Raw genomic sequence first — 26065 nt, 5'->3', positions numbered from 1 at the left:
TGTGCTTACAACAGAATTGGCTACATCTGGCATCTACCTGCTTTTTGGATGTGGAGAGCAAATATGACCACCTCCATGACTGTAGCTGGATATATCTGTCTTTACTCTGAATACTATCACCACAACATGGTTATTGATTAGCCTTTGTCAATCAAGAATTATAGCCAGAGCAAGCCTCATGCCTATTGTATACCTTGAAAGATACATCCATGTATTTTCCATTTTATTTCCAAATAAAATGGAAATAAGACTGTTCCATAATGCCAAATAATTGGGCATGGGTAGCATTCAGCTGACAGCTGCAAAATTGTGTTACATATTTTTTTTTAAAAAAAAAATGAGGACCGGGTGGTGCTGTGGGTTAAACCACAGAGCCTAGGGCTTGCCGATCAGAAGGTCGGCAGTTCGAATCCCCGTGATGGGGTGAGCTCCCGTTGCTCGGCCCTAGCTGCTGCCAACCTTAGCAGTTCAAAAGCACGTCAAAGTGCAAGTAGATAGGTACTGCTCCGACAGGAAGGTAAACGGTGTTTCCGTGCGCTGCTCTGGTTCGCCAGAAGTGGCTCAGTCATGCTGGCCACATGACCCAGAAGCTGTACGCCGGCTCCCTTGGCCAATAAAGTGAGATGAGCACCGCAACCCCAGAGTCGGCCATGACTGCACCTAATGGTCAGGGGTCCCTTTACCTTTATTATAAAAATAAGACTGTCCACCTCCACCACCCCTTGTTAAAGAAAGGAATGCAGGGACCTGTCTCCAGATATTAAATAATCCTACAAAGGGAAGTCCTGTCCGATCACTCTTCAAAGTCCCTCACCAAAAGCTCAAGGAAACTTATCTGGCTCCTAAAGAGGAAGAGTGTGAAGCAACTTATTGGAGGTCTTCTCACAGTCTGAGAAATGCCTAGATCTGCAAAAGCAGCTGCTTCAGTGCTCACAGCTTATGCCAAAGGACAGACGCAGGCTCACCCCTTGAAAACTTGACCTCGTAATACTGTGTGTTAGAAAGTGAGGCTGAAGTAACATAGAACTGAAACACATTTGTGAGAGGAATTTTAATCAGTTTCCTCTAGCAAAATTCATCAAGAGGAAGACACTAGCCAAAATCAACATATTAGCATCTTGAGACTGTCTGTAACAATCTAGAAGCGCCCTTACTATGAAACTGTAATAATTAATAATTAGCCAAACCTTCATTTCAAAATCCCCCTCCCCCCCTCACTTTAATCCCTCAACTACCTTGCTTCAGTATTTAAATAATGTCAGTATATGTGTCCCAGAGGAGAGAGTCTATGGAATTTACAGCTATGAGTACAATGTGCAATGGGGAAATAAAACTTTCATAAATTACCAGGCTAACAAAAATCTATCCATATATTAAATCAACCCAGTGACAGATGCAGGATGTGCCCCGGGGTCATGATCACAAACAAGAGGCTATTTACAAGACACAAGAGGGAAGGAGATGCAATCAGATGCCAAAGGTGTTTTCTCCACTATAGGCCACATACAGGAAGCCATCCTCGTCCTTCTCCTTCTCGTAAAGCTGTCCCATTGTCAGGCTAAAGGTAAGAAGATAAGACAGTGAGGAAGTTGCTAAGGTATCAAAGGAGTCTACATAGCAACTAAGACAGAATGCAAACTGAATGGAAGCCCAGGCAATTCTTTAAACAGGACCTTTTCTACTTGTACCATGTGTGTCTGTAATGATTACTATAACCAGTTGCAGCCTCTAGAATTTCTGGTAGCAGAATGTTATCAGAATATCCCTTAGCAAGAGAGGGGAAGGGATAGCACTCTGGTTCAGGAGGTTATGGGTATTTTATCTTCTGGTGTTTATATTGTGTGTGTAAATAATTTGCTGTCTTTTTGTAAACTGCTTAGAGACTGTTCTGGTATTAAGCTCAATATAAATTCCTGTTAAGCTGCAACATTTTACAAAGACTGAAGTTCATGACAAAAGATTAAAATGTTATCTACCTCTTGAGAAATTCAATCTGTAATCTAATAAAAATATGAAGGTTAAAAAAAAAGCCTGGCAAAAATAAATGAACAGAAGCACATTAGATCTATACTTGGGGTGCAATCTTGGAAGTTATGCCTACAGAATTCTAGTGGGCTTACTTCTGAGTAGGCAGGCATAGGATTGAATTAATTAAAACCATAAAATACTGATCCTCTAACATCATGAATTTGGCATAAGGGGTTAACTTCTGACTTAATACTAGGGTTTGGGGAAGATGTATTCCTCAGCCTTATTCCATGTGAGTAAGGGAAACTTTGAAGGAAAAAATGGCAGAGAGATTAAAGAAAAAGAGTAAACATTTCTACTCCCCAAATCAGTTACAAGCATTACAGATTTTTCTATAGCAAGCACTGTGTCCACCTGAGTGATCTTGCATATTCCTGTGTACACAACTTGAGCTCTGCTATTCACGCTGCTCTGAAAGTAGGAACATTTGTGTATTCTAAACTAGCACAGTAATTTCCTTTTCTTCATGACTGTAATTAACACTAGTTCTGTCTCTGAACAGACATTGGCTGCAGTAAGCAAAAGTTATGGATTGCTGGGGTAGGGCTGGAGCAAAACAGGAAAAGGAGCAGAAATGGTTTAGAAAAAGTATCTTGTCTGAGGAAAATGCACTAAATGTTTTAATTCTATAATCAGACACTTTGTTGGAGAGTTGAGGAGGAAGATTAGAACACCACAACTCAACAAAACTCAGCTATACATAGCCTGATATAGTTAGACTACAGTAGCACCCCCATAGGAAAATCAATATATGAGCCCACCTGTATGATGCCTCAGGTTCCAGAACAGAAGAAAGGCAGGAGGGATATCCATGAATAAGAAAACCACATACACACAGAGCTGGCCCAGTATAAGCTGCAGCCATGGGCCACTGGAGGAAAACTGCTGCTATAACCCACAACAAAAGAAATTCTTGCCCTTATGATGACTAAAGTAAAAGGGTTAAAGACTACTTGTTTTCTTAAAACTGGGGAGCATATTTCTACATTCCCTCTTAGCCAGCGGAAGCTGCAGCCAAGGCAAAAGCGGGGAGAACCACCTTGCCCTCCTCCCTCCACCTGTAGCAATTAGCTAGAAATAGAGATTTAAGCTTTTATTTCAACCCTAGTTACCAGAAAGGAGAAGGAGCAGAAAAGGTTAACTCCTTCTCTGACAAGCTGCACATTCCATGAAGATTTTATCCCCACACAGGCTGTGGAGTGGTGGCAGCAGACTTCTATTAGAGTCAATATAAAGCTTTCTGAAAGCCTAATTGCAGTGAGAATGTGTTTCTTGAATGGGGTGGGGGTATCACAGTGCACAGGAAGGGCAAGGCTAGGATGAGGAAAGGACACCAAGACTTGGATACAGAGGTCCTAAGGATGGATGGATCCAGTCTTTGGACCAAGAGTTCCCCACCTCTCTTAATGGAAGCAGAATATTCAGGAGATGCCTGGGCAATCTCTCACTGCTTGGCTATGAGTGTATGATACAAGCATAGCTCGCCAGGAACCGGACAGCTTACAAACAATTATATGAATATAAGAGCTGTCTCAGTCAGTAGGGCATGAGACTCTCAATCTCAGGGTTATGGGCAAAATATTCCTGCACTTCAGGGGATTGGACTAATGACCCTCATTGTCCATTTCAACTCTGATTCTGGATCAGGCCAAAAGCCCATCTAGCCTAGCATCCAAGTGCCTATGGGAAGCTCTGAAGCTGGACCTGGATGCAACAGCACTCTCCCCACCCATGATTCCGCTGAGGAATGAATAGTCATTCATACTCCATTCATACTTCCATCAGAGATGGAAAATATCTAGCGATCCAGATATTGCTGGATTACAACTCCTTTCAGCCCAAGCCACCATGACTAAGAGTGAGGGGTGATAAGAATTGCAATTTAGCAATGTATGAAGGACCACATGTTAATCACCCCTGCCCTAGATCATCTCAGCTGAGGCTGCAAACCACTTCCTTTCCCTTGGAGTGAAGAAGCCAATTTCACATTGAACATACAACTGCAAAGACTGGAAACAGCTATTTCAGGACACAAGCTAAAGTGCCCTGGAGGACCATGCCATTTTAGACAGCTGGCCATCAGCTTTGTTTTCCATGAGAAACGGCAGCTGTTGTCCTTGAAGAAGGAAGATCCTCACCTGGATTGCGGGACAGTCTTGTCTACAAAGAGGAATATTGCCTTCTCAGATGGCAGTTGAATCCTCTTCCGGATGATCCACATAAACTGAGCCACAGTTATGTCAGATGGAACCAGGTACTTCCGCTTGTCAATGTCAACAATCTGAGAGCCTGAGACCTTTTCAACAATCACCTGCCCAAAGGACAATGGAGAGGGATAAAATGGAGGGGGACAGGATACATCAGAACATTAACACCAGGACAATATACACAATGGCAGTTGGAGAGGCTCAGCAGAAAAAATGAGAGACAAGGCCAGCCACAGCATGTCACAACCTCTTCTCAGTTCTCTGAAATGCAAAGGGAGGGAGGACTTTGGCACTCAAGGTTAAGCCACAAGGGCCTTTTCCCAAACTTCAATCAGTGGCTGCCCCAACCATATCCTTTCCTGGAGGGCTCTGATACAGCCAGTGTCACATAATCCTTGATGACATTAAGGCTAGATCATAGCCATGTGTTCTATGAGGTGTTTGGAACTTCCATTGTTTCCCACTCTCTCAATATTGGAAACCTGTAGGGGTAATCCGATGAAGCTAAATGCTAGAAGATATAGGACAGACAAAAAAAAAAGTACTTCTGCACATAATCCATAGTTTAGCGATAGAATTTGCTCCCACAATATGTTGTGGCGGATCCTCCTTCATTTGAGGTTTTTAAGCAGAGGTTGGATGGCCATCTGTCATGGATGCTTTAGTTAAGATTCTTACATCACTGGGAGTTTGATTAGATGACCCTTGGTGTCCTTTCCAACTCTGCAGTTCTATGATGGTAACCAACTTGGCTGGCTTTAAATGGAATTTAGACAAATTGATGATGAATATAGCTATCAATAGCTACTAGCCACAGTGGTTATGTGTATCACCAGGAGCACAGGCCTTAGGCCTTTGATTAAAAGATATGGTGAATCACAAGTGGGAAGAGGACTATGGCTCCCATATCCTTGTCCTGGGCTTCCTACTGGAGCATCTGTTTGGCCAGTGTGCAAACTGTTATTTGAGTAGCCAAGAATCTATGGAAAAGTAAATGATATTTTTCCAATTCTAGCATATTATTCTAGCAGCTGTTAACAATTTATTATTTCCCTTGCCTTTTTGTGATAAGTTATCCTTAAGACAATCAAACAACATTACCATATGGTCTTTGGGAGGATTATAGTTCCCCCTTTTTGGTACAACTAAATCTCAGAATATCTGAATTTCTGTATACATCCACATAAAGGGGAACCCGTTTGCTTGTTTGCTCTTATTATGACTGAATACCCCAGCTCATGCCGGGAATGGAAGATCCAGGGGAATGTCTTCCCTCGCTCCCTCCCTCCGCTTTACAGACCTAAATCAAAGATTCCTACCAACCGGGCGAGGCACTGGGCGGACAGAAAATGGGAAAGATGCTCGGGCCAAACAGGCTGTTTGTTGCTTCGTTTCCGCAGGGCGGATTTCGAACGGGAGCCAACCTGCACCGATGCTGAAGAAGCCCAGCCCACCGAAACCCCACCCCGCGCGGACCTTCCGGCCTCCTCCCCGAAAGGCGAAGTAGCGGGCGCGAGAGACTTACCGGGACGCGGTCAGGGTACTTGGCCCGGATCTTGGCGGACTCCACGCAGCGGTGCTCTGCGGAGACAAACGAGGGAGGCGCGTCAGGAGGGGCCGAGAGAGACTCCGGCCGGCGCCAGAGCCCGGCGCCCCCGCCCCGCCCTTCCCACCCCCCGCCCCGCGGCGCTGCGCGTGTGGCGAGAGAGACGCCCCTCCCCCCGAGGCCGGGGACCAGGCCAGGCCTCATCCCTGGAGAAGGCGGCGGCGGCGGCAGCCTCCCTCCTCCTGGCCCCTCACCCAGCGCGTGGTCCTCCTTGAACATCCACTTCATGGCGCCGGTGCGGCGGGCGGGCGGGGGAAGGAAGGGAGGGGCCGGCCTGTCGGTCTTCCTCTCGGTCCGTCGGGCCCGTAGTGCCACCGTCACAACAACAACAACAACGACGAGCAGCAGCAGCCACCACTACGGCACGGCGGGCGGGACTTCCGGCTCACCGTTTCCCGGCAACCACTCGGGAGCCAGGACTTCCAGAAGGTGGGGCGAAGCGGGACGGCGCAGTGGTCACGTCGCGAGGCCCGGCCCTCCGCGCATACATCTTCGCGCCCTTCCCGCGCTGATTGGTTGACAGCGCCTGACCCGCAGTGGCGCGCGGCTCGCGGCCGTTGCCCGGGTGACGGGCTGTCGCCTGCCATGGCCTGGCTAGAGGTGGTCTCCGAGAGCGGCGGGCGGCGGCATCGGGTCGCGCTGTGCTCGCTGACGGCGCTCGGGCTGCTGCTTCTGGGCGTGCTCACATACGTGCCGCCGCTGCTGGTGGCCTACCGGAGCCACGGTGGGTAGCGGAGGGGCACCAGGGCGTCCCTTCCCGGTCCTGCTCTCTCCTTCCCTCTGACCGGCGCTGCTGCTTCTTCTCTTCCAGGCTTCTGGCTGAAGCGGAGCAGCTACGCGGAGCAGCCGAGCGTCCGCTTCCGGCACGAGGTGCTGCTGGTGGGGCTGATGAAGGGCGGCGACTTCGTGGGCTGGAGCTCCTTTCCCGCCTGCAACCGCCTCCTAGGCGACCGCCTGCGCGTCCCGCTCGTCTCGGTAGGCGCTTCTGAGCGCATGCAAAGTGCCTCTTGCTGGGGCGGCCAGTGGGCATCTAAGGGCATCGGCCGCGGACGGGTTCCCTCCCTCCAGTAGCCCTTTAGATCCGCCGGTAAATAGGAGCCGGGCACGAGCAGCGTTGACGATGGTGACTGTTGAGCTCAGGCTCTCTGCGGGCTAGGAGTTGACAGAAACTACAGCCACAAAAGAGTGACTCTTTGCCCAGCTGGAACCCCCGCCCCACCTCCCAGTACAGTATGTTCTCTCTACGATGAAAGGCTGAGGGTAAACTTTTGCCCAATTTGCTGCTGGTAGCCAGTTCATTGGTGCCAGTTCTCTCCTGTTTGAATCAGAGTGCACGTTTCCCATATCAGAGGATGAAACAAAGTGACACTGATTGAAGTTGGAGATGATTGAATTTCTGACACCTCAGACTGGCTCTGTGGTCAAAGCTGTGGCTCGCAAGTTGAATAGATGAGTGATTTTATCCATAGAGTGTGTTGCAAAATCATGGAAGTGGGTAATCGAGGCTTCAAGTGGGGTTCAAGTATGGCGGTGGGGGCAGATGTTATAGGCGAAGGGGATCGAGATACGGATATGCTCGTACCCCTTCCAATCTGCGCCCCATCCCGAGAGACGAGGGTAGGGTGAGCAAGGATTACTCACCTCCTTCACTGGTGTTGTGCAATGCCAGGTCTATAGGCAACAAAACCGCTACCCTGCGAGATTTCTTTATCTCGCAGGGGGTTGACCTGGCTTGTGTGACGGAGACCTGGGTGCGCGAAGGGGTAACTGTCACTTTACGAGAGATGGCGCCCCCGGGTTTCTCCGTCCTCCACCAGTCACGGACTGTGGGCCGGGGGGGAGGGGTGGCAGTATTAATCCGGGAAGATTGTTCTTTCAGGGCTCTATCATCGCCATCGATCCCCGGCATTGAATGTGTTGGCCTAGTGTGGGGCTCCGAGGAGAGCTTCTGGCTGGTGTACCGGCCACCTAGCGCACCAGCAGCCACCCTTTCAGGCCTGCTGGAGGCGGTGGCCGGCTGGGCCTTGGAGTTTCCTAACCTATTGGTATTGGGAGACTTCAACTTCCACGCTGATGCCACTCCCTCCTCACAGGCTCTGGACCTGGTGTCTTCCATGGCGACACTAGGGCTCTCCCAGTTTGTTTCGGGCCCCACACATCAAGCAGGCCACACGCTGGATTTGATCTTTGGCGCCGGTATAGATGTGATCATGTCTCCTTCGATGAAGGTGCCATGGTCTGATCACTACGCTCTGAAAGCCAGGATTGACTTTCCACCCCCACCCTGCTTAGGTGGCGAGCCGATTTGCGCTCGCCCGCAGAGGCTGATAGATTCCGTCAAGCCTTGCTCCCCCTGGCGACTCATTGACTGAGCTTGTTGAGGGCTGGAATACCCAGCTCCTGGCAGCCATCGATGAGATCGCACCTAAGCGCCCTCTGCGACCCTGCAGAAACCGGGCTCCCTGGTTTACTGAGGAGCTTCGGAAAATGAAGCGGGACCTCAGACGGCTAGAACGAGTATGGCGGGGTGCCCGTGACGGAGCCTCAAGCACATCTTATAGGGTTTTTATGAAAACCTATGAGATGGCAGTGAAGGCCGCTAAGAAGTCTTACTTCTCGGCCTCCATTGCATCCGCTAGCTCTCGCCCAGATGTCTGGAAGCTGTGGCTGGATGGTTACGTGGGAGCTGGTTGAAGTTAAATCCTTCGAAGACAGAGGTCCTCTGGCTGGGGCGGGACGATATGGGATTGAGGGGGCAACTCCCATCTCTTGCGGGGGTGCAATTAGTGCCAGCACCGTCCATTAAGAGTTTGGGTGTAATCTTCGATACCTCCCTCTCTATGGAGGCGCAGATTACAGCTATAACAAAGGCGGCATTTTTTCATCTCCGCCAAGCTAAGCAGTTGGCCCCTTATCTCTCTCGCCCTGACCTAGCCACTGTGATCCATGCGACGGTCACCTCCAGACTGGATTATTGTAACTCGCTCTACGTGGGGCTGCCCTTGAGACTGACCCAGAAACTCCAGCGGGTGCAGAATGCCGCGGCGAGACTCCTTATGGGGTCTTCGCTGCGAGATCACATTCACCCGGTACTATACCAGCTGCACTGGCTCCCGGTGGAGTACAGGATCAGGTTTAAGGTGCTGGTTTTAACCTTTAAAGCCCTATACGGCCTAGGACCCTCGTACCTACAGGACCGCCTCTCCTGGTATGCCCCACAGAGAAACCTACGGTCTGCAAATAATAACATCCTCAAGGTCCCAGGCCTCAGAGAGGTTAGGCTGGCCTCAACTAGAGCCAGGGCCTTCTCGGCTGCGGCTCCAATCTGGTGGAATGCTCTGTCACAAGAGACTAGGGCCCTGCGGGACCTGACATCTTTCCGCAGGGCCTGCAAGACAGAGTTGTTCCGCCAGGCCTTTGGTCAGGGCGCAGCCTGACTCCCTCCTCTGGCAACCTGCACAGAATTTTGCTTAATTGGTTGCCTTCAATTTGATTTAATTAATTTTTATAATGAAATATTTTTAGATTGTGTAACTATTTTACTGTTTTGATTATTTGATTGTTGTTAGCCGCCCTGAGCCTGGCTTCGGCTGGGGAGGGCGGGATATAAATAAAATTTATTATTATTATTATTATTATTATTATTATTATTATTATTATTATTATTTTCCTAGGGCAGTCACCACCTAGGATGACTGCACTGGGTGAGCCAAGACGGAGATGGTTGCTGCCACAACATAGTCCTTTAAAATGAATCTGTTTGTCTGTTGGTGTGAGGCAAAAAGTGTCTGTGCTCTGCTTTGTCTGCCTACAGCAGGAGACTTGCTAATGAAGCAGTGGGAGGAAGTACCTGAGAGCAAATGGGCTCATGGCTGTCATGCCACTGGTTAATTAGGCCATAGATCTTGATGGGAAATCAGTGACTCTCCAGATGTTGCTGGCATCACCCCTTGATGAGAGTCCTGTAACATCTGGAGAGTCAGTTTGCTCCATGGGTCTTTGGCTTCTAGGTCACTGATTTCAGCAAATCTGACATGATTATGGAGGCCCCCAAATCCCAAACTTACTCTGAACAACCAGCATTAAACTGGATGACTTGAAGGCTGCCTCAGAGACCAATTTGAACCTGAGCCTTTTGTGGCCAGGCCAGAACAGAGGGTCTGGGCAGGTGGGGGCCTACTCCAAGTTCCCTAGCAAAGGCAAAGGGGAAACCTTTGGCAAAGAGTATTGAGCATCTCCCATCTGACCTGGGCTTATCATCAGTTTTGCATGATCCTGTAGGTGGCTGTATTCTGCCATTGCAACGGTGCTTTGGTGCAGGCACCTTGGCCTCTATTGAATCTAGCATCTGTATTGGGGTGCGTGTTTCCTCTTTACCTGGCGTCGTATCTGTGTAGCTGACATGTAATTGAAATTATTGCTAAGAAGTTTGCTTTAATAAAAGTTCCTGTTATGCTTGCTAGGCTAGAGAGGAAGACTCAAATCAAGATGGAATGATGGACCTGTTAAATTTTCGCCTGGAGCTTCCACTTCAAGCTACAGAGCAAATAGTTGGGATCCAGCTCATTCTGACATTTACCTATCAGTTGCAGGTGAGTGCCACAAGCCATAGCTTTCTAGGTGCCACTCAGTGTTTGAGGACAGGCAGCCTAATCCTCTTATTTGCTGTGATGATGGCGGCTGCTGTTTCATTTACTCAGTATCTCATGCTCAGCTAGTAGAACAGCTTTCTATGCAGGTTTTTTGGTGAGGGGAGGTCATGGTTGGGAGGAGTTAAGCCTCCCTTCCCCAGCTGTGACACATGCACACAAACTGCAATTAAGCTTGAAAGAAGTTTTATGCTGGCTATTGTGGAGGCGGGGATGCTGCATGTGCCAAGAAAGGGCTTGATGGGTCATGTGCAGCTGCAGCTGGCCCACTGGTGACTCTCAGCAGCAGGGGAAGAGGACTTTGGGCCACACGCTTCAGGGAAGAGATGCGATTTCATGGAAGGACTTGCTTGGGACACTACATGTGTTCTTTATTGCTTGGTTAAGTTCATGCTATAAGTATTTTTTTTTTTAGGTGCTGTCCTAATGCATAATGCAATACATAATGCAGGCCATCAGTTAAAAAGTTGTATTCCAGTGTGGTGTAGTGGTTAAGAGTGGTAGTCACGTAATCTGGGGAACCGGGTTCGCGTCTCCGCTCCTCCACATGCAGCTGCTGGGTGACCTTGGGCCAGTCACACTTCTGTGAAGTCTCTCAGCCCCACTCACCTCACAGAGTGTTTGTTGTGGGGGAGGAAGGGAAAGGAGAATGTTAGCCGCTTTGAGACTCCTTAAAGGGAGTGAAAGGCGGGATATCAAATCCAAACTCTTCTTCTTCTTCTTCTATTCCCTCCTTTTCTATATTTGATTGTTTTGATCATTTGTTTTACATACATCCCGCCCAATGCTCTGCCTACCAAATAGGAAGCTTTGGTATTCTGAGTGTTGTTGTGTTTGTATCACTTGTAGAATGACTAAGGCTGAGCCCTAAACCTTTCCTTTTCTCTCTCTCCCCCTCTATGCTCCCATTTCAGAGAATGTCTACATTGGTGATGCAGTGCATGGCCTTTTGGCAGGCCTCTTCCCCTGTGCCAGGGTCAAAGGTCTTTGTGAGCGGAGACCTGAAGCTTCACCAAAGGCAGCCGCTTAGCCATACTGGGCTGGACAGCAGATATAATGTGAGTGGCCTTTTACATTTCAGTCCTTTCAAGCAGTTTTGTTGCCCTTTGTGATGTCTTTTCCACTGCAACTGATGCTGCTGGAGTCATGCACTAATTGCAAAGTGTGATCATGCCAGTGAAATGTGCACTGTTTGATATTCAGGTTATACAGCAGAGGAGATACTAATTTCACATAGCGTTCACCTAGGTAAAGGTAAAGGGACCCCTGACCATTAGGTCCAGTCGTGACCGACTCTGGGGTTGCTGCGCTCATCTCGCTTTACTGGCCGAGGGAGCCGGTGTACAGCTTCCGGGTCATGTGGCCAGCATGACTAAGCCGCTTCTGGCAAACCAGAGCAGCGCACGGAAACGCCGTTTACCTTCCCACTGGAGCGGTACCTATTTATCTACTTGCACTTTGAGGTGTTTTCGAACTGCTAGGTTGGCAGGAGCAGGGACCGGGCAACAGGAGCTCACCCCGTCACAGGGGTTCGAACCGTCAACCTTCTGATCGGCAAGTCCTAGGCTCTGTGGTTTAACCCACAGCACCACCCGCGTCCCTAAAGGTAAAGGTAAAGGTACCCCTGCCCGAACGGGCCAGTCTTGACAGACTCTGGGGTTTGTGCGCCCATCTCACATCTATTGGCCGGGGGCCAGCGCTGTCCGAAGACACTTCCGGGTCACGTGGCCAGCGTGACAACGCTGCTCTGGCGAGCCAGAGCCGCACACGGAACGCCGTTTACCTTCCCGCTGGTAAGCGGTACCTATTTATCTACTTGCCCCCGGGGGTGCTTTCGAACTGCTAGGTGGGCAGGCGCTGGGACCGAGCAGCGGGAGCGCACCCCGCCGCGGGGATTCGAACCGCCGACCTCTCGATCGGCAAGCCCTAGGCGCTGAGGCTTTATTCAAGTCTAACCTGAATAGGAAGGGGTATTGTTAGGGCTGAAGCAGGCACGTGCCCTTCTGGTCTGCATAACTCTTATCTCTTGCCTGAGACTTATCTTGTGTTGTCTGCCCCAACATGTCTGTTCTTGTTTTTTAATACAAAGTGTTCTCACTGTGACAGGTATCTGTGATCAATGGTACAAGCCCTTTTGCTCAGGACTATGATCTTGTGAACATTGTTGCAGCATATCAGGAGAGGAATGGTGAGTTTGCATTATGCACAGTCTTTTCTAGGTTTACTGATACTTGTTTTTCACCAGCTACTTCAGAATTATGACCAAATGCCTACAAGGTCTTTGTTGTTTCCTTTGCAGTCACAACAATTTTGTCTGGTCCCGGCCCTATCTGGGTGGTTGGAAGAGCACCTGATGCACCGTTTGTGGTCCAGACAACCATCCACTACCCAGTGGAACTGATCCTATATCCTTTGGCTACCAGGTGGTTGTAGTTTGGCCCGCTTGGTCTCAGTCTGGCATGAAAGTGGTGGAAGCTGTTTTGAGCTGTGCTTGGCAATCATGGCACTTGGTAGGTAGTGTGCTACAATCTGAATGTGGAGAATGTAGCTGCTGGCTTGGACCCATAGAGAAGAATGCCTGATGAAGAATTCCATGAAACTTGCCTGGAGGCAAGGTGGTGTCACTGTAGACCACCAAAGGTGGTTGATTGAAAGAAGATTATCTTGTGTAGAGGAATGAAATCAAGAAAGCATCCAAAATAGGAAATGTTGTAGCTGTGGTTGACTTCAACTACCATCACATAGACTGGCTACATATGTATTCCTGTCTTGACAAAGAGATAAAATTTCCAGATACCTTAAATGACTGTGCCCTAAACAGTTTGTCATGGAATCAACCAGAGGGGACAGTGACCTGGGATCTGATGGTGCCCAGCACCCTTGTGCAAGATGTAAGTGTTGTTGAACCAGTTGGGAACAGTGACCATAGCGCTATTAGTCAGTTGCCAGGAAAGTCCAACACACAGTCACTTTTGACTTCAAAAAAGGAAATGTCCCTAAAATGTAAGTATTGGTAAAAAGAAAGCTGATAGGCAAAGTCAAGAGGGTCAAATTACTCCAAAATCCTTGGGAGTTGTTTAAAAGCACTATATCAGAAGTTCAACTGGAGTGTATATCACAGATCAGGAAAGGTACCCTGAGGGACAGGAGTATGCCAGCATGACAAAGGAGTCAAATGTATGTCAAAAGAGTATGAGATGGTGGAGAAGTTGAATAAATTATTTATATCTTCGTAGAGGAAGTATAGGAGAGATCCTAGGGTATGAATTAAATCTTAGGTACTGAGGCAGATGGCATTGATGAGAGATGTAAATTTAATAGACAAAATAAGAACTGACAAACTCACCTCAAAAAGCATAGTATAGATTTGGAAAAGGTTCAGAAAAGTGAAACCAAAATGATAGAGAGGATGGAGCAACTCCGCTGAGGAAAGGTGCAGCATATGCATAGCATGGAGAAAGTGGATAGAGGAAAGTTTTTCTTCCTCTCGCCTGAACTCATGGGCATCTAGTGAAGCTGAATGGTAGAAGATTCACGGCCGATAAAAGAAAATACTTCTTCACGCAGCACATCATTAAACTCGCTCCCACAGGAGGCAGTGATGGGCCCCAATTTGGATGGCTTTAAAGAATTAGGCAGATTCATGGAGGGCAAGACTATCAGTGGCTAGTAGCCTTGATGACTATGTTCTACTTCCACTCTCAGAATCATTATGCCTCTGAATACAATTGCTGGGAATCACAAGTGAGCAGCGTGTTGCACTGCTGTCTAGCTTGCAGGCTTCCCACACGCATCTGCTTGGCAACTTTGAGAACAGGATTCTGGACTAGATAAGCTGTTGACCTGTTACAGAAGGCTCATCTTATGTTCGTAACTTGTACTTACATAGGGATGGGAGTTTTCCTTGTGTCTCCTATTGTTTATTGAGTGTTCTCAACCACCTTTCTTCTAGATGCAGATCTAATCTCTCACTTTGCTGGTCATACGTGTTTGAGGTGTGTATTCTGAACTTGTGTGAAGACACTTGAAAATCAAATTTTCCTTGACTCTTGCTACATATCAGCCAGGTTTCTGGGAGATGATTAAGTTTGCCTGGATTCAGTATGTTGCCATCCTGCTGATCTTTCTTTGGATTTTTGAAAGAATAAAAATCTTCCTTTTCCAGAATCAAGTGCTAAGCACAGTACCAGTGACACCAGTTCCCCCTGGATTGTCATATAAAGAGCACCAGTCCTGAACATGCTCCTAAAAATACCTAAATGAGGAGGCACCTGTGTGTTTGTGATCAAGGCTTATTGCAAGAGTGAACAGAACTCTGTATTTCAGTTCTCTCTGAGCCAAGTATTTCCACTTGAAGTGCTATGTGAGCAGCACATTGGGAACCTAATTTGCTGCCTTACATTTTGTCTTCAGTTGTATATGAAACACTATCTGCACACACCCATATAGTGGCTGAAGGAGCTTCAGTTGATAATGAGATACACTGTTTTAAGTAAATTCATTCTCTTTAATACTTTTATAATGGATTGTGTTTTGTTATTTCTGCACTGAATTTCAGGCTTGCAGGTTTGGTTAATCCCCTGTTGTTGTAATCCTACATAGGGATTTTAACATAGAAACAAACACAGCCGTATGAAAAGGCAGCAATAAAATTGCATTTCCAAGAAGGCAGCATTAGCTGGTCTGTTCAGTCTGAGAGGACAAGGGTAGGGAGAAGCCTGCCCACCTCCCACAGCAGAGCAAGCATGCCTGTTTGTACAGTTTAGTTCTCACTCTCCAGCATGTTCCTAGGGTGGCTTACAAAAAAAGTTAACGTTAAAACAAATGTTAAATAAACAGTGAAACACCACAAATTAAAAGCATTTAGCAGACATAAAACAAATGCAAATCATGAAAGTAATTAACAGAAGATTTTAAAAGCCTGGATTTTGTTTAGGTTTTTTTGTTTTTTGTTTTAGCAAAACTGTCTTCCCTGGGTGTCAAAATGACATCCTGGAAACTTGCGCCTGGACATAAAACGGTGTATCCTGGTGAGGTATTTTCAGTTTCTTATCCCCCAGAAGATTCCTATACATAGCTAAATAGTGCAAAGGAGGCAACTGTGGAAATTGTAAAAAAATTGTTCCAGTAGGCAAGGGAAGCATCATAACTTTTATTAGAATCGACTAAAAGTACAAAAAGTACAAAAAAAGTACAAAGTAGTGAGTTTTCCAGAAGTCTTCTGCAACAAAGTCATTTGCCACTAGAATGAAAAAATTAGAGGGGGAGCAGGCAGTGTTTGTAAAACAGCCTTAAAATGTAATGGAGGCTCAATTAGGCTAGAACTGTGCATTCCTGGAATCAGCCAGCACTGCACCATAGAGCAGAATTGGGTCTTCTGTAAAACCAGCCATCCAAGCCTAAGAGGCAGGTTCTGATTGGGGCCAGTGGTGTTTTCTAGGAACCATAGGAAGCTGCTTTATATTGAGTCTGATTCATCTAGCCTGGTAATATCAACTGGAATCTTTCCCAACCCTATCATAGAGAGGCTGGGGACTGATGCTTTGCGTACAAAACCATGTGTGATGCCACATCCTTAGACTGTGCTATGGTTTAGCATTTCCCCTTTGCCTTTAGGCCATTTTGCTGTTAATGTTTTATGGCAGTTTATGAGAAAAGTCAGTCTCTGCTCTTATTGGTTGCAGCCAAAAGGCTGCTCAGGACTGCATAGAATGTAAAAAAAAAAAAATGACCGGCGTCCCCCCTCCCCCAAGTTGAAGGGCATTGCCGTTCAATTGCGTGTATGTGGGGCGGGACTTACCTCCCCCCCTTATTTTATTCAAGTTGGCACCCCTGCGAGAAAGTATTTTATATACTTTTATAAATAAGCAGTGGGGGGCAGGAAGAGAGTGATGGGCAGCTACATTGCGTTTACATTGCGGGGGGAGAGGCGGCAGGCTGCACTTTGCATTGCTGCCTCGCCCCCGTCCTTTCACCGACTGCAAATCAGGCGCCAAAGCGCTGGCCCAGCGTCCTAAGGCCTTCGCATGCAGGAGGCCCTTAGGAGGTCTACAAGCAGCCCTGCAAGGTAGACCTGATCAGTGTCGAGTCTGCTTCTTAGTCCACTACAGGGCGGGGGCTACGGCCGCAGGCTGCACAAAGCAGCGGGCCTGGTCTACGCGGCTCCTTCTTGCCCTTAAAGCCGCGGGACGGGCTCCTGAGCGGCAGCGTGCGCGAGAAAGGCGGATCAGCATCCCGAGTCGAGCAGCCTTGTTGGGAGCGCACCGACGCGGAGTCCGCCTCCCCGCGTGTTGGTAGCGCCGTCGGGTTCCTTCCCCCGGTGTGGCACCCCCTCGCCAAGCATTGGGGGGCCGAAAGGCCGGCCACGCGTAGTAAGCGAGAAGCAGCGCCCCCGTCGTCCTTGGAGCTCTCGGCTGATGGGCGGAGATGGAGGATGGCGGAGCCTGGACGGCGCGCACCACCTTGCAGGGGGCTGGCCTGGGCGCAGAGCCCACCTCCCACAGAGGGGGCTGCTCGGCCTCCCGCCCTGGACCGGCCCCTCCTTGGCGCCTCCCTCCGGCGGCCGCTCCGGGACGCGGCGGAGGCGGAGGCCACGTCTGAAAGCGGCTCATTGTCTGTCTGCGGAGCAGCGGCGGCGGCACCTGGAGCGACCCGGCGAGGGCAGCAAGCCAGTCAGCCAGCCAGCGGGTCTCAGCCCCCAGGCCCCGCCTGCCCCCTGTTTTCCAAATCCCCCACGTCTCTGAGGAAAGCGCTCGTGAGTCTTGGCCGAGGTGAGGAGCCGAAACGGGGCAGCCGCGGGGACTCCGGCCCAGGACGGCAGCTGGGGGTTCTGCCTCCCCCACCGGCTTCTCCCGGGGGCAGCAGCAGATTCCCTCTGCTTGGCCATCTCCCCGCGCCCGCCCTCGCTCTCCTCCACTTCCACTCACCTCGTGCGGGACCGGAGAGTCAGGCCCGCGCGGCGTCGAGGGCTTCGAGGTCTGTACGCCGCCGGACTTGGAGGCGCGGCAGGCGTAACTCAGAGAACGAAAGAAGCCGCGACGGCCTTTGAGCGCGTGCAGAGTGCGCCCTTATCCAAGCAGCGTCCTCTTGGCGGACGGCGCGGCTGAAGCCCTGGCGCATCTCAAGCAGCCGCCCTTAAGCTCTCGGGTCGGGAGAAACGTGCATCGCTCTGGGCTTCCTCCTGCAACTGCCTGCCTCGCTGCTTGGCGGTGGATGGCTTACTTGGGCACAGCTCCGGGGTCTCTTCCTCCTCCTGGCACTGGTTGCAGTTGGTATCTTTTTGCACAGGCTCTGCTTGGAAGTTGACTCTGAGTGGGTCATATGTCACGGGAGAAGTTATGCTTTACTTGAGTTTGTTTTTTTTGGGGGGGGAGTGATGGTTACTTGCATTTTCTGCACAGATTGTGCAAATGAGCTAGAACTGTACCCTATACTCTGCCTTGAGTTCCTTGGAATAAAGGTGGGATAGAGCTATGGACAACAAATAAATACTTAAAAAACAGATTTGTCCATCTCTGTATCTAACGGTCAGGGGTCCCTTTACCTTTACATTTACTTGCCGATCAGAAGGTCACGGTTCGAATCCCCGTGATGGGGTGAGCTCCCGTTGCTCGGTCCCTGCTCCTGCCAACCTAGCAGTTCAAAAGCACGAAGTGCAAGTAGATAAATAGGAACTGCTCCAGCGTTTCCATGCGCTGCTCTGGTTTTGCCAGAAACGGCTTAGTTATGCTGGCCACATGACCCGGAAGCTGTACAGTAAAGCGAGATGAGCTCCGCAACTCCAGAGTCGTCCGTGACGGGACCTAATGGTCAGGGGTCCTTTTACCTTTGCCTTTATACTCATTTAGTATAACTACTTCAAAGCTAAAGGAGACGAGGCTGACCTTTAGCTCTTGTCTCCGCCCCACAGCATCTCCAAAATTAGGCTGAGAAAGACCCCTGTTAGTAAACTGGAAACCAACCTTTGCCAGTCTGGTGGTGCCTTCCAGATGTTTTGAACTACAAGTCTTTCACCTTGCCTATGCTGGCTGGGGCTGATGGGAGCTGCTGCAGTCCACTAGTCCCTGCACACTTTCCCCTGCAGATTAGAAGACAAGACACATCTAACTGTTTTCAAAAGATAACTTGAGATTTTCAGAATGCTAAATTGAGCTTTGGGTCTTGCATTCTGTCCTTCCACACACAGCAGAATACAATCAATGTGGAATAAAGACTGCCTCCATTGCCCTGTTTTCCCTCCACCCGAACAGCAGTGTGTTTGTTCCAAACTCTTTTGTACTCTCTGAGCATCACTATTGTCTCATCCTCCAGCCTGCTGTTTTTCATGGCTCTCACTGACATGCATATCTGAACTGGTTAGTCGTTTCCGGGCGTTATCAATACAATATGTATGGCAACCCAGGCTGTTACTTGTTTGCATGCAAGGTCCTTGTGTGTCATCGTCATCCTACTGAAAACTGAACAGCTCCCCCTCTCTTTTTCCTCCAGTTGTGCTCTGCTTCAGCCAGAATGGTGAGGATCCGAATATCCAGCACTACAGTTGCAATCTTCCTTGTGATTCAGACAGGATTTCTACTGTTTTTGTGTGTTCGTCATGGTGGCTTTATGTCTCAGTCTGAAGAGAAACCACCCCAGGAGCACATTCTCATCCTCTCCTCCTGGAGGTCAGGATCTTCCTTTGTCGGGCAGCTCTTCAGCCAACACCCTGATGTCTTCTACTTGATGGAGCCAGCCTGGCACGTGTGGGTAACCATGTACCAAAACAGTGCCAAGGTCTTGCATATGGCAGTGCGGGACCTCATCCGGTCAGTCTTCAAGTGTGACATGTCGGTCTTCGATGCCTACCTGCCATGGAAGAGAAATGTGTCAGATCTTTTCCAGTGGGCAGTGAGTCGTGCCCTGTGCACAGATCCTGTTTGTGAATTGTTCCACCGCACTGATATCACCAGCGAAAGTGCCTGCAAGGCTGTCTGTGGGAAGTCCCCCTTCAGCAAAGTGGAAGAGGCCTGCAAGAGCTATAGCCACGTTGTCCTGAAGGAAGTCCGGATCTTTGACCTCAAGGTGCTTTATCCTCTCCTCACTGACCCCTCCCTGAACCTCAAAGTCATCCACCTCGTCCGTGACCCCAGAGCTGTTGTGAAATCCCGGGAGCAATCAGCAGAAGCTCTTGCCCGTGACAATGGGATTGTCTTGAGCATGAATGGCACAAAAGTGAAAGATGGCCAGTACAAAGTCCTGCAGGAGATCTGTAGAAGCCACGTTCAGATTTATGAAACAGCAACCCTGAAACCTCCAAGTTTTCTGAAAGATCGTTACTTGATGATCCGGTTTGAAGATCTTGTACGAGATCCTTTAGTGGAAATTACAGCAATGTATAAATTTTCAGGTCTTCAGCTGACCAGCAAACTTGAAAACTGGATCTATAATATCACCCATGGACAAGGGCCAAGTAGGAAGAGGGAGGCCTTCCAAATCACTTCCCGAGATGCAGTCAATGTCTCTCAGGCATGGAGGACTGTTCTTTCGTTTCAGAAAGTCAAGCAAGTGCAAGAGGTTTGCAAGGGTGCCTTAAATATACTCGGATACCAACTTGTAGATTCTGAGAAAGAACAGAAAGATTTGTCATTCGATTTAGTGTTGCCACATCGAAAAAGTCAATTCAGCTGGGCATCCTTTAGTGAAAATTAGGGGAAGTATGACTATCTGTAATCTCTTCCCCCCCACCCCAGGTAACTGGAAAATATTTATTTTGATTGCTGAATTCTGTGCTTCTAGTTATCATCCTTTTGCCATTTACATAAACTAGAGCAAATGGAATAAAGGGGTGATATGTACCGTATTTTTCGCACCATTGGACGCACTTTTTTCCTCCTAAAAAGGAAGGAAAAATGTCTGTGCGTCTTATGGAGCGAATGTGTGGTCCCTGGAGTCAAATTGCTGTTGCCCTGCGCTGCTGGGCTGCTCTTTGGGGGTGGGGGGAGGAGCCACGCGGCTCTGCGGGCAGCTTCTGCTTTCCCCTGAAGCCCCAACAAGGTTTGCAAGCAGAGGGAAGGCTGTGCGCCTTTGCCCTGCACTGCTGGGCTGCTCTTTGGGGGTGGGGGGGAAAGCCACACAGCTCTGCCTACAGCCTTTGCTTTCCCCTGAAGTCCCGACAAGGTTTGCAAGCAGAGGGAAGGCTGTATGTTCCTGGGCTGCTCTTTGGGGGTGGGGGGGGGGAAGGAGCCACACCTCTCTGCCTACAGCCTTTGCTTTCCCCTGAAGCCTCGGCAAGGTTTGCAAGCAGAGGGAAGGCTGTATGTTCCTGGGCTGCTCTTTGGGGGTGGGGGGGGGAGCCACACCTCTCTGCCTACAGCCTTTGCTTTCCCCTGAAGTCCCGACAAGGTTTGCAAGCAGAGGGAAGGCTGTGTGTTCCTGGGATGCTCGTGGGGGTGGGGGTGAGGAGCAGCAAATTGCTGTCTCTCAGTGCCTCCTAATTCAACTGCAAAGGATTGCCTAACTGGATTCTGAGCTCCATTTGAAGTTTAAAAATATTAAGTTTGGGGATGTCTTCAAGTAGCAGTTTTGCAGAAATAGTCATAAATACATGCAAAGCATCTCCACAAACCAGTAATAGTGAGCTCAGCTAAAACCGAGCAGGCATCTGGCTCAGGAACAGATTAAACTGCACAACTATAACCAGACATCCTGTGTGTTTGTGTGTGGACCATGTTCCGAGCAGCTAATCTTTATTGCTGAAAAGAGGCACTGATATTCCACTCCAAATCTATAATTCATTATACAAATTCTTAAGTACAGTCCACCTATACCAAACCAAAAACATTGTGTTCTCTTGTTATTGAATGGAAGCTATTTATCGGCCCTCTTTTCCTCCTCAGTTCTTTGCTGAGTCACCCCATTTTGAATCTTCCTTTCAAAACAACCATGCCTGTTTTGAGAAAACTTAAGAGATTTAGGAACTGGAGCACAATCATTTGATCTCTTTGCTGTTCCTCCATACTCCAAGCACTTCTCATTTGCACAGCTCTGGTTTCTCTCCCTGACTATTAATATTCTTGATTAATAACAGTAAAATGCTCAAATTTTAATTTTTGTGACTGCTGCCAATACTGACTTCCCAATGATAATGAAAACAGCTACATTATAATGGAATGTCTGTCCTTTTTCCAATCTCTTCATACCATGGCTCGCTTTAAAGCAGCAAAGTGGACAGGAGCCACCCACTTTGCTGTTTTAAATAGTATAGTACAACATTTGAATCAGATTTTTTTTTCTTATTTTCCTGCTCTAAAAACTTGGTGCGTCTTTTGGTCAGGTGCGTCCTATGGAGCGAAAAATACGGTAGTTCGCAGAAATATATCCTATTGGATCAGTCATTGTACCACACTGTCCTGCTATATTTGTAGGTATCAGGAATGCCGTTTTTTAATTTAATAACAATGTAGCACTTCCAGAAACTGCATTATATTTGACATAACTCTTCAATACAAAATACTTTCCCTTTGCTTCTGAGAAAAGGGCAAGAAAGTAACTATGGTATTCTGGGTTCTGCATTATTTTTTAAACAAAATATGTTCACATGCTGGGCTGTCAAATTACTGATAAATGAGCTTTGGTCTTCTTTGCTCATGTTAGCTAACCCTCTGAATGGCCACCTTGTTTAGGGTGGAGGAGTTGAAAGAAAGCCCAATGTTGCTGTTCAAATGAACCATTTGGCTGCTGTCTGCTCTGGTGACAGACAATGGGCTGGTCCCTAAAATCATTATATATGTGTTATATATACGTGTGGGAGAAATCTCTGTATGCAGTACTGAATGCTCACTTCTAATGAAGGCCATCACTGAACATGTAATCTTTTGTGCTTCATAGCTGCTAAAAAAATAGTGGGGAGAAAAGAAGGATTCTGCTAGAGATACACAGAAGAAACTTGGGGCTTATTCTCTTCTTTCTCTTCAAAATTAAAATACTGCCATTGGATTGGACAGATGACTATGCAAAGACTATGCAAATTGGACAGATGACTATGCAAAGATTGTTCAATGCTTCTTAATGTGGCTGCCATATGCAGGAATATTTCTCCAGAGGCACTTGCTGGTTGCTTTCTTTCTAACTTTGGCTGGGGTCCTAGCATCTGTTTGTAATGTCATTGAGCTGACCATGGGCCTCAGATATTTCCCCAGGAGGAGAGAACCTGCACCTATTGGAGATTTCCTTCCCCATGAATGGAGTTCCTCAGCCAAAGGCACACTTCGCTGTGCAGAGCCTGTGCTGTTAATCCAGAATCCAAATTGCAGAGATGTGGGAATGGGTCCCACCACCCAGGATCCATAAGTGTTTGGGGGGAAGAGCAGTGGATAGTTTCTCAAAAGTGGAGTACTGGGAATCAGTTCTGCCTCTGGAAGCCCCCGCTCCCCACAACAAGTCATGATTTGGAAGCTGTACAGCTGAACCACAGGCTGCGATGGGGGTTGGGGGTGTGTGGGGAAGGTTGTGTTGGGAGGGGAAGTAATCTTTTCCCCTCACACATTTATTCTGCCCTTAGAATGGGCTCTGGGGCTCCCTTCCAGTTCAGGTTTGCATTGGGGCTGAATCTCACTGCTTTGTACCTTTGTATGCTAATAAAAGTTCTATTTCCATATGTCTGTGGTGAATTCTCACTTAGAGAACCAATTGCTAATCAGGTTTCCATGAGGAAGGCCAAGTAGATGTGACCCCCCCTTAAATTGGGGGGGGGGGTTCCCAGACTGAATGGAGGGGGGGATGCTTCTCAAATCATAGATACTGCAGAGATAAATGATTAACACTCTGGTAATATTTGAATGTGGGACATCCAACACAATCTATAGCAGTTTCAGAAGACACGGGGAATTCCATCACACACTAATCAATTCGCCTGTGGAACTGTTTGCCACTGAATGTTGTATATATAAATTCAATAAATGATGATGATGATGATGATGATGATGATCATTTCTGGCTCCAAGAGAATTAAATTGGTCTTTCAGTGGCCTCAATAGACAAGGCATTGCAAAATGCAGCCAGGAATATCACAGGCTACTCTCAGGGTTGTGCTTTTTCTACATCTCTGAGTGATCTATAAAGAAAAGCTGCTTCAAATGACAATGTTGGGGGACACCTTAAAGCATGACTAGCTATGCTGTGGATCTTCAGGTGTTGTTGGTCTACAACTCCCAGAGTTCCTGATTGCTGGAATGGCCATGCTGGCTGCCTGAAGCGGACGGGATTTGGGAATCTCAACAACATCTGGAAGGTCACTGCCCACTGCAAGCATAGTGTGGTAAACTCCTCTAACTGTAGCCTGTTTCTACCCACTCTGCTGCCATCTGGTGGCAGAATAGTGTAGCTGCCGCATATTCCAACCCACTGGTGGCATGAGACGTTGGAGTTATCTATCTAAAACAAATTTACAAACATATGAAGTATGACTAAACAGGATATAAAAATTGAATAAACAAAATATAAATATCAAAGTAAACACAAAATATAAATCTGCCCCTCTTCAATTGACACACACATAGACACTCTCACATGTTCACTCTCTTACTACCTCTCCTAACACCTTAGGGCAGCATGACTGGTTCCACTGCACTGGCCCAAACCCCAATTTCAGAAATGCCTATAACACAGTATTAGATGATATGCTTGCATGCAGAAGGTTCCAGATTCAATGCTCAGCATCTCCAGGTAGGGCTGGGAATGCTCCCTGCCTAAAACAATGGAGAGCAATTGCCAGTCAATGCAGACAGCGCAAAGCTAGATGGACCAATAGTCTGAGTAAAAGGCATATCCCTGTGTTCCTCTATTCCTGGAGATGTCTGGCTTTTGCTTTTGTTTTAAACCTGAACTTTTTGTTTTGCACCACGTTTGACTGAATAAATTCTTGAAGAATATTCAGTACCTGAGGAGGACATGAGGAGGGCAGCATTGTGGACTACAATTTCATATACAATTGTGTAAATGAGGGGCAAATATTGCTAACATCCCTCAGGCAGTGAAACCTCTCTGCGCTCACTTTGAAGACTGTGTCAGTGAGGCCTTAAAGTTCTCTCTCAGGACCATTTTCCTGCCTTCCCTTATCTCACAGATATCTTTCTGCAATACGGTATGCAGAGCATCCTCAAGGTGCTGGATAATTGATCATTACCACTGACAGGAGCCTTTCAGGAACAAGAAGGGAACATTCTCTCCTGGTGAGGCAACTCCTCATCTGAGCAGTCTTTCTCATCTCTTTGATGGTGAACTGAAGGGAGAGAACTCTTCTCTGGTGAGCATAGGTGCCAACTCCCTGGGGCCCTGGGTACGCGAGCACCCACAACATTCCCATGAAGGCATCAGACACCCACAAATTTCAGTGCCAGGGCCATACACGCTGCATGGCACTCCTGCTGGTGAGACGACAGCTTTCCTACTTGTTTGACCCTGTAGACGGAACCAGCCAGTCACAAGCCAGCTACTTCTGCTTTAAAGAGTAATAAAAACATTTCAGTTTCACCTTTCCTAGATTAAAACTCATGAGAAGGTCTTGCATGTGGAAGCAAGTTCATGCTGCAGAACAAGATATTCATTAGAAGAGGATGGAGCAGCGGGGTTAGCTGAGGCTTTGCCTTCCTGCCTGTCCACCTGAGCTGCTGGGCTTTGGCAGAAGCACTGCGGCCACGACTTGGATAGCATCTGGGACAGGAAATCAGGGAAACTTGGAGGAATGCTGTCTTTGTGCAGTCAAGGGGTTGAGGTTGCAGAGATTTATTTATATTTATTCCTTTATTTAATTTTTATCTTGCACATCCTCCCAAAGGAGCCCAGTCCTGTGGGGAACAGCTGTGCCATTGCTGTGGTGGCTGGCTGCTTCTTCTCTCCCATTAATCTTTGAGCCCTGGAGGTGGGTGTGCTCCCCTTGTGTGTGACAGCTCCATCCAGCACTTTTGGGCAGGCCCTCCAAGGGTATGTGGGACACTGTTCCAGGACAATGAGCTTGTGAGCTGTCCATGGTGTCGACAGTCCTGCTCCTCTTCTCTGTGCATACAGACATGCTGCTCCTCTGCAGATCAGCAGCCACCATAGATTTGGTGCTTACCCTCCCAACAGCTGCCTCTCTCCGTGCCATCTCCACCATGCCACAAGTACCCCTCCATAGGATACTGAAGTGCCACAACGCCAACCTGCAGCACACCCCAAACTGGTGCCTCTGCTGCCCCCAAGGCCACCTTCAAAGTTGGGCCTTGGGATAATGGAAGAGAATCTGGAGGAGCTGCCACCTCCAGTGTGTGTGAAAGTCTTGGGGGAAGGGAGTTTCCACTCCTAGCAATTTTGGAGGTCAGCCCTGCCTAGTTGCTGAGGATGACGGGGCGAGTGATGCTGCTACCCTGTTAGAGACACAGACGGAGTCCTTGGCAAGTAGTGTTGGCAAGGAGGAGAAGGAGATTGGAGGTGGTGGGAGCCGTAGGGCAGAAACTCTGGTGCTAGTGTATCATGCACTTGTAGTGAAGAATGTGGGTGTCTTGGTGGTGGAGGTCACTGTCCAGCTGTCCACATGTGTATGTTCTGCACCCAGAGCTGTC

The 26065-nt window shown here is 48.3% G+C and overlaps 3 protein-coding genes across 5 annotated transcripts in view; 2 read left to right on the top strand and 1 right to left on the bottom strand.

Moving 5' to 3' along the window:
• Nucleotides 1-1036: 1036 nt before the first annotated feature.
• On the bottom strand, nucleotides 1037-6203 carry GABARAPL2 (GABA type A receptor associated protein like 2). The gene is made up of 4 exons (XM_082229418.1): nucleotides 6036-6203; nucleotides 5761-5816; nucleotides 4167-4339; nucleotides 1037-1558 (listed from the first exon to the last, which is right to left on the bottom strand). Exons 1-4 carry the CDS (start codon nucleotides 6067-6069, stop codon nucleotides 1468-1470), a joined length of 354 nt encoding a protein of 117 aa, XP_082085544.1. The 5' UTR covers nucleotides 6070-6203; the 3' UTR covers nucleotides 1037-1467.
• A 207-nt stretch (nucleotides 6204-6410) lies between these two features.
• On the top strand, nucleotides 6411-14744 carry TMEM231 (transmembrane protein 231). The gene is made up of 7 exons (XM_082229385.1): nucleotides 6411-6565; nucleotides 6653-6816; nucleotides 10305-10433; nucleotides 11405-11548; nucleotides 12597-12678; nucleotides 12790-12900; nucleotides 14552-14744. Exons 1-7 carry the CDS (start codon nucleotides 6427-6429, stop codon nucleotides 14725-14727), a joined length of 945 nt encoding a protein of 314 aa, XP_082085511.1. The 5' UTR covers nucleotides 6411-6426; the 3' UTR covers nucleotides 14728-14744.
• Nucleotides 14745-16785: 2041 nt separating this feature from the next.
• LOC309535855 (carbohydrate sulfotransferase 5-like) overlaps nucleotides 16786-26065 on the top strand; it is a 24166-nt gene continuing 14886 nt past the window's right edge. Inside the window, exons 1-2 of one of the 3 annotated variants that reach the window (XM_082229346.1) lie at nucleotides 16786-17244; nucleotides 18978-20320. In XM_082229346.1, the coding sequence (XP_082085472.1) occupies nucleotides 16924-17244; nucleotides 18978-20177 (1521 nt within the window). In that variant the 5' untranslated portion in view covers nucleotides 16786-16923 and the 3' untranslated portion in view covers nucleotides 20178-20320. Of the gene's footprint in view, nucleotides 17261-17388; nucleotides 17758-18977; nucleotides 20321-26065 lie in introns of those variants that run through there. The other 2 variants (XM_082229347.1, XM_082229348.1) reach the window with 2 other exon arrangements.

This window comes from Podarcis vaucheri (assembly GCF_965113315.1).
Source record: "Podarcis vaucheri genome assembly, chromosome: 7".
NCBI lineage: Eukaryota > Metazoa > Chordata > Lepidosauria > Squamata > Lacertidae > Podarcis > Podarcis vaucheri.
Note: the sequence above shows the minus strand (reverse complement) of the source record. Positions and strands in the feature narration are given on the sequence as shown.

Coding starts and splice junctions, on each gene's coding strand:
- GABARAPL2 (XM_082229418.1), bottom strand. CDS start 6,069: ATGAAGTGGATGTTCAAGGAGGACCACGCGCTGG. Junction 4,340..5,760: donor AGTACCCTGACCGCGTCCCG/GTAAGTCTCTCG, acceptor TCCTTTGGGCAG/GTGATTGTTGAAAAGGTCTC. Junction 1,559..4,166: donor AAGACTGTCCCGCAATCCAG/GTGAGGATCTTC, acceptor TCTTACCTTTAG/CCTGACAATGGGACAGCTTT.
- TMEM231 (XM_082229385.1), top strand. CDS start 6,427: ATGGCCTGGCTAGAGGTGGTCTCCGAGAGCGGCGGGCGGCGGCATCGG. Junction 6,817..10,304: donor TGCGCGTCCCGCTCGTCTCG/GTAGGCGCTTCT, acceptor TATGCTTGCTAG/GCTAGAGAGGAAGACTCAAA. Junction 12,679..12,789: donor AGCATATCAGGAGAGGAATG/GTGAGTTTGCAT, acceptor TTTCCTTTGCAG/TCACAACAATTTTGTCTGGT.